The sequence below is a fragment of the Ranitomeya imitator genome, chromosome 7, assembly GCF_032444005.1.
Source record: "Ranitomeya imitator isolate aRanImi1 chromosome 7, aRanImi1.pri, whole genome shotgun sequence".
NCBI lineage: Eukaryota > Metazoa > Chordata > Amphibia > Anura > Dendrobatidae > Ranitomeya > Ranitomeya imitator.
In genome coordinates, this window is record NC_091288.1 from 202,125,868 (window position 1) to 202,133,467 (window position 7,600).

At 43.0% G+C, this 7,600-nt stretch overlaps 1 protein-coding gene across 5 annotated transcripts in view; it reads left to right on the plus strand.

Annotated features, from left to right (window-relative positions):
- LOC138645243 (lysosomal dipeptide transporter MFSD1-like) overlaps nucleotides 1–7,600 on the plus strand; it is a 34,483-nt gene that overhangs the window by 21,296 nt on the left and 5,587 nt on the right. For 3 of the 5 annotated variants that reach the window (XM_069734394.1, XM_069734397.1, XM_069734395.1), the window contains 8 exons: nucleotides 372–530; nucleotides 1,399–1,514; nucleotides 1,880–1,980; nucleotides 2,393–2,504; nucleotides 2,588–2,725; nucleotides 3,520–3,659; nucleotides 3,874–3,988; nucleotides 5,610–7,516. In XM_069734394.1, the coding sequence (XP_069590495.1) occupies nucleotides 372–530; nucleotides 1,399–1,514; nucleotides 1,880–1,980; nucleotides 2,393–2,504; nucleotides 2,588–2,725; nucleotides 3,520–3,659; nucleotides 3,874–3,988; nucleotides 5,610–5,720 (992 nt within the window). In that variant the 3' untranslated portion in view covers nucleotides 5,721–7,516. Of the gene's footprint in view, nucleotides 1–371; nucleotides 531–1,398; nucleotides 1,515–1,879; nucleotides 1,981–2,392; nucleotides 2,505–2,587; nucleotides 2,726–3,519; nucleotides 3,660–3,873; nucleotides 3,989–5,609; nucleotides 7,517–7,600 lie in introns of those variants that run through there. The other 2 variants (XM_069734396.1, XM_069734398.1) reach the window with 2 other exon arrangements.

Genomic DNA, 7,600 nt, shown 5'->3' on the forward strand with positions numbered 1-7,600 from the left:
GCCAGTAGAGGGGGGAAGCTGACATCAGGACCCCCGACGCTGCTTCCAGCACTAGAGCCCCTGCTGTCCTCTAAGGTAAACCGCTCAGGCACCGTCTAGGCCGGGTATCCTCTTCTCCACGGGTTCCCTTAAGAACAGGAAACCAACTGTGGGAGCGAGGGGGACCGCCCCTTTTATTCTCTCCATAGGGTTTCCTGTTCCTAGATGCGGATCCCCTCTCTCAAGTGGGTGCTGTCGTGGCAAAGAGAAAATAAAGAGTTAATGAGATTGGTTGCTATGCGTAACTTCTTTTTTTTTTTTTTTTTTTTGCACCATTTTGATAAATCTGCTCATCGTGTCATGTCCTTTCTTCTCCCCCAACCATTCTGCAGTTGTTCAGAACCGGATCACAGCCTTCTGGTTTAAAGGGAAAGAGCTGGCTCTGGCGTTCGGGCTGACCCTGTCCTTCTCCAGATTGGGAAGTGTTCTCAATTTCTTCCTCACTCGGCGGTTTGAAGATCACTTTGGAATCCAGTGGACACTTTGGGGAGGTGCGTTACCCCTGTTGGTGAGGTGCTGCTGCCCATGCGAGTCCTCTTCATCATTCATCGTCTATGGCCGTGTACCCCAATTCCGGTCCTCAAGAGCCACCAACAAGTCATGTTTTCAGGATTTTCTTAGTATAGCACAGGTGATTGAATGCTTGCCTGTCCAGGTAATGCAATTATTACCTGTGCAATACTAAGGAAATTCTAAAAACATGACCTGTTGGTTGCTCTTGAGGACCGGAGCTGAGGAGCACTGGTCTATGGGATAAACAGAGAAAGTTGCGTACATCCCTTGGCTTTCTTTCCCTCCAGTCCATGGATGGAGCATCGGCTGAGCATTTGCACTTGGCTTCTGCAGAGCCCCACTCTTGGGATTGCAGGGGATCAGCAATTTATGCCCCTTCCTATGGATAGAGGATAACTTTTGATTTTGGGAAAACCCCTTTAACCATTTATGAGAAGTTAAACAGTTTTCTATCTACGAAAATGATGGCATATTACAGGGTTTGTAGACTGCCGGCACCCCCACTATTTATGGGAATAAAGAGGGGTTTTCTTCGCATGGCCGCCCTCTGGGCCTCTGTGCAGCCCTTTCACTTCAATGGAGATGTTACAGCGGGTGTCCGAGAGCGCCGCTGTGCATGGAAACTAAAAAGAGAGGTGGAAAAGAGTGAACTCCTGGACTCCTTTCCTGGGAATCACTGTTCCTTTTTCTCCATAGATATTTGCTATTTAGGGAATGACCTTGAAGCCCCTTCATTCTCAGGATCTGTAGGGGTTTTGGCCATAGGATCCATAGTAATCAGAGATTGGTTAGATCTCCTTTCTTGTGACAATTTTTCATTTATAAATTTCATGTTTTCCTGTGTAGGAACCATACTGTGCATCCTTGGCTTATTATCTGCCATTACTGTCAGTATTCTGGATAAATTGGGAATGAAGCAGCTCGGACTGGACGGATCAATTCAGGAAGAATCCAAGAAAGTGGTAAGTAATATCATGCACTTACAGGAGATGCTCGACCGTAGTCTGCTACAAGACAAATACTACTACTACTATTATTTTGTGCCCCTTGATATTAATGGGGAACCATGTAATACATGAGCAGGACGAGTCCTCCATATTGAGAGTAGTCCTGTTTATCAGCTCTTAAGTGGTGAGCTCCTTATTATAATGGTGGCTGAGTGCTTGTAAGGGCTTGTGGATGGGTTGTCCCCCATGATAATGCACAGAACCTATGTCTGGTGGTATATACGTCATTGGGATGATATAGCACTGGCAAAAAGTCCCGATACACTCTGCAGTGTGACTTGGAATCTAAATTTGTATGTTCATATTTTATTCATTTCCAGCGAGTCCAGGACATCCGCAGATTGCCCTTACGTTACTGGCTCTTGGTTCTGACGATCATGTTTTTCTACAATGGAGTATTCCCGTTCGTGGCTGATGCCAGGTAAGTGAAGCTTATCTGTTGTGGGCTTTATTTAGACCCTTTAACATTCACCCTAGGTGACCTTACATGCCCTCTGATTAAGGGGCTGAAGTGAGGGCTCCAGTATATACAGATGTGTTTCTCAGTGAGCCCACATGCCAGTCAGGAGCACCAAAATGCCACTTGATGATGTTTCTTCGCGCCTTAGATGATGACCAGTTATAGCCTGTGTCACCTGGAGGAGAGTTTCAGCCAAAGAGGCCATTAGTGTTCATCTTCTCCACTTTTATCCACCCACACGTAGCTACCTTTACTCTATATGACGCTGCCTCTATTGCTCTACTCTATCCTTGGCCCTCAGTGATGATGATCCTGATGTCACAGGATTCTCATTTTGCCCTGATCACTGTTTTTTTTTCTTCTATTTTACTAGCAAATTTATTCAAGACAAGTATGATGGCTATGATCAGCAGACGGCGTCCTATATCGCTGGGGCCGTGTATGACAGTTCTCTGGTGCTGTCTGCGGCTGTAGGAATATTAATTGTAAGTTTTAGCCCCTGTAATTCTGAGTACCATCTTATTAATCCTATTTAAGACCTAACATCTCATTTTGTTGCCTGTCCTAGGACTATGTAGGAATGAGGGGTCTGCTGGCAGTGCTCTGTGCTGTACTCACATTGCCAGTGTTTGCCCTGCTGGCGTTCACCTTTGTCCCCCCGCTGGTGTCCACCTTATGGCTTGGGGTCACTTACTCCTTTGCAGCGGTAAAGTATAACATGTCTTCTGTCTTATTTTGGGTTTTTAGTAGTGACTGTAAAGCTAATGTTCGTGTGCATGAACCGACTGGCGGTATTAAACGGCTGTCAATCGATGTTTGCATCGGCAGACCGCTCTAAACAATGGAGCAAGAGCGATCTGTACTATATTGTGCTCAGCAGCGCAAGTCCTGGTTACACCGGATGATGTGCTGCAGAGAATGATGAACTTCTGTGCAGCACAATCGATCATTTTACCTTATTTTAAAGGGAAAATGGATGGAGCTCACCGCTGCTGGGTAATTGATGTTAAGGATGGAGAATAAACATGTGGAGGGCACGTCCTTGGGGAGGGAGGAAGGTCCTATGGCTAAGTGCCTGAAACGCATCAGGTTTTACACGGTTTCCTGGGATCCTTATTTTTAATGGTTTGTGAATAAACTGGATTTTATCTTTGGATGGTTGTGCCGGATTCCTTCCTTCCTCATTTTACCCAACAATCATGGCTGCCGATCACCCGATGAGCGAACAAGTTATGAGACGAGTTTATGTTCATTAATACAGGAATGTAGATGGCAATCTATTGTTTTATGTTATCAGCTATTTCAGGCTGTAAAGATTCCAGTTTTTGTTACGCTGCTTTGAAGTGTTCTGTTTGCTTCAGACATCCATCTTTAGTTTCTGGGGCAGGAAGTATCTGTCCGATTGCTACTTCCTTTCTGCCATATTAGCTGTTGGGTCACACAGAATATCCAACTATTTTGGGTACACTGGTCTAACCTGCCACTACCTCTTCCCTGTAGGCGAGCATGTGGCCATCCATCCCTCTTGTAGTCCCACAAGCTACTCTGGGAACCGCCATGGGTCTCGCCACCTCCGTGCAGATGATTGGCATCGGGATTTCTAATCTTATCGTTGGCAGAATTCTTGGTACCAAATCTAGGTAAGTGTTAGTGACTTCCTCATCCTTTTACTAGGATAACATATTATTATTATTATTATTATTATTAATTATCATTATTCATTATTATATTATTATTCATATGCCAGCCTGGAAGTGACTATAGATTTCACTACCAGCGGTGACTGATTTATTCTATTCTAATTCTCTTGATGGTTTATATTGTTTTTTTGTTTTTTTTTAACCCTTTTGTTAGCAGTGAAGCAAAGATTCCTTTATGGCGATGGCAACAAATGATGATTTTCATGCTGGCAAATACCATTGCTTGTATCTTCACTTCCATAACCTTAAACATCGTGGACAAAAAACAGGTAACTATGTGGCCTCTGGCCGGTGTTACATCTCATGCATGGGGCTGTTCCCGGAATATATTTAAGTAAATAGGGCAGCACACTGCAGCGCCAAAACATGCAAACTTGAAAACACAAAATTTGAACTGCATTACTGCACTGAAAATATGAAAAATGAGAGCTTTTAGCGCATAAAAATGGCCAATTTTATGTGTACCTCGTAGCCACGATAAGGCATCTGAGATGCCTTATCGTGGCTACGAGGTACACATAAAATTGGCCATTTTTATGCGCTAAAAGCTCTCATTTTTCATATTTTCAGTGCAGTAATGCAGTTCAAATTTTGTGTTTTCAAGTTTGCATGTTTTGGCGCTGCAGTGTGCTGCCCTATTTACTTAAATATATACGAGTTGGCGACTCTGGGTTCAGCACCTGTTCACACTGTGTCTATGTTTGGATGTGCAGATCAGGTTTTTTGAAATGTTCCCGGAATATGTCTCGCCCTGACCATTGTCCAGTTCTTTTTTTATTTTTCTGGCATTCATTGTATGGTAAAAATGACCTGGTAACTTGAATCTCCAGGTCCATATAATGCTGGCGATACAAAACTTACTTGTTACAAACTTATGAATGATATCTCGCTCTTTTGTTTTTCACGTACAGTTTGGGGTTTTTTGCGCGTGAAGAGTTGACGTGTTGATTTGAAGTATATTCATTATTTTTATCATCTTACATTCCTAAAGAAATGTAATAAAAAGTGATAAAAACAATCAATTGCCAAAATTGCTTTTTCTTTCCTGGTTTTTTTTCGCACTTCCCACAAGTGAGAATTAATTTTATATTGTGATACACTGGACTTTTACTTGTACAGTGATATGTTTATTTAAAAAAAAAAAAAAAATTGCTAGGTGAATCTGTTCCTGGGAAAGCTGGTTCGGGAACAGATACTAGGTTCTTCAACTAGTCTTGGATACATAGCTCAGCAGACAGTTATTACTGTGATCTGAGCAGAGCAGTCATATCATTGCAGTGCTCAGATTACTGTAATTACCAGAGAGCGCTCACCAGGTCTGGGCAGCAATGATTTTATTCACTGACCTACTCGCCTCTGGATTAAGTCACCATTGCAGCCCTGTGCTTCAGCTGCAATTATGACATCTCCACTCAGGTCACAGTACTTACCGGTGAGCATGGGTTTGGCATCAGTGCCGTGGAATTTTTCATACAGTGACATGTAGACACCGCTGGACGAAGTCACTGCTAGTGCCTAGACCTGTGCTCACCAGTAATTACTGGGATCTCAACGCTGCCATGACATGACCAGTAGTTAACTAGTGAGCATGCACTAGGATTGTAGTGGTTAGTACATGGTGCTGTGAGTACATGTCACAGTGAGTACATGTCAGGATAAAATCACCAGCGCCACGCTGGTGCCTGGACTTGGTGAGGACTCTCTGGTAATTAGTGATCTCAGTGCTGTAGCTTAATTGACATGAAGGCTCCACTTATATCACAGTAATCCACCATAACCGCTCCTAAAGGGAATTGTCACTGAACTTTCTCATACCCTCAAATTACAAATATGTCCATTATTAGTCATGTGTCAGAGAATGTTCTCATTTATTTTTTTCCTCTTTTGCAGGGAAGCATATTGAACAAAATGACAAAGAAGAGACCTCAAACAGAGCCACAGGAGGAGTCCGACAGAACACCAATACTTAACGAAGAGGATGACCGGAGGTCTATTAACTAGCTAACACCTGGTGAACAATTTTTCTCATCCAGGTTATATAGTGAAAGACTGAGTGTTATATGACTTGGATACTTTTCATGTCCACGTTGATTGGCCTTTAACATCTAAACTGGAAACGCTAAGTATTATAGGCATGTACTAAATGGAGTGTTCTCATAATACATGACATTTAATGGGGTTTCCACTCTGATACATTTATGGCATGGTCATAGGATATGCAAGAAATATCCAATAGATTCAGGCCCACCACTTGTTCTGCAATCGTCAGAACGCCAATAAAAATAGAAACACATGTACGGTCCCGCTCATTCTTGATTGGTTCAGGTCCCACTGCTCACAGCTGCTTAAACCAATGTGCCATAAATGTTCCAGAGAAGCAACACCCCTGATGCCATAACTAGTACAGATGTACCGTTTTACTGAAACATCCTAATTTGTCATAGAAAAATATTTAGATTTGAGTCCTCAGTGGTTGATGCCTTTTAATGGCTAACTGAAAAGATGGTAACAACCACTGAGGACTCTCAATTCTTAATATTTTTCTATCTACTGGCTAACACGGTACCAAGATATATCTTTCCTAATTTATCATAGGCATTACTGACTTTAGTTCTCAGGTCTATAAAAAGATTATGGGTGTACTATATATAATCTATAAATGTTTTCTATACTGAAAAATGGGTGTTTATATTGATAATTACCTGCACAAAAAACGAGATCTGACTAACTATTGTCCCCTCCAGACTAAGTACAGTGCCAAGTTATGCAGTACCGTTATTTTCCCACTAGATGGCAGATACATTCTGTCTTTCCATTGGTGGCAAACCAAACTTTATGAAAAGTTGGGAGAGGAGCATTACCTAAAAATGTGCAGATACAACTAAAACTTACCTATTCTCATGTGAAAAGTTGGCAAGGCTGCTGGTACTTGTTGATAAATGCCCATTTGCCAAGGAGAGCGTGAAGAAGTAACTTGGGATTTCCTTGTGCAGCATTAGATAAGGGTCAGGCTGGGTTCACATGAGCATTCGGGGGCTTTGCGGAGTGCTGTGTATACCCTCCGCTAAGCCCCATATACTTCTGCATGCGTCTTTCGTACCTATCTTTAACACTGGGTACGCAGGACATGTGGATGCGTCGTTTTGACGTGCCCACCGTTCGCACAAAACGCAACTTATGTTCCCTTACGATTGGTGGGCATGTCTAAACAGATCCGCATGTCTTTCATACCCAGTGTTAAAGATGTGTATGCAAGAAGTATGGGGAAGTAGGTAGGGCTTAGCGGAGGATGTACACAGCCCTCCGCAAAGCCCCAGGATGCTAATGTGAACTTAACCATAGTCCTACATTAGAATATTGTGCCGATACATTAGGTAGCAGTAGACATGACATTACCTATCCTGCTCGCCTCTTGAGGTGGAGCAAGAGCAATCCTTTAATCACCAGACACAGAGGTGACCAAATATGACATCAGTCCATGAAGATCCTATATTGTGTGATCATTAGTGATGAGCGAACGTACTGGGATAAGGTGTTATCTGAGCATGCTCGGGTGTTATCAGTGTCTCCGGTGTGCTTGAATCATGAGTCCATGCGGCTCCATGTCTCATGGCTGTTGGACAGCTGCAGAGATTGCCCAACAAGCAGGAAATTTCTCCATATGTTGTGACTGTCGATCTATTTTTCCATTATTGATGGGCGTCCATGCGGTCATATCACTAGTGTTCACATTTAGAAACTTCTACTGTATAGAAGTTGTTTCTGGGACAACCCCGTTAACCTACAGAGTTGAGGGGGGGGGGGAAAAAAAATCGCCGGCAGGTAGCTATGGACTTTTCACCCTACCCACATCATTGGCTCCGCATAGCTCTGATCCGGTG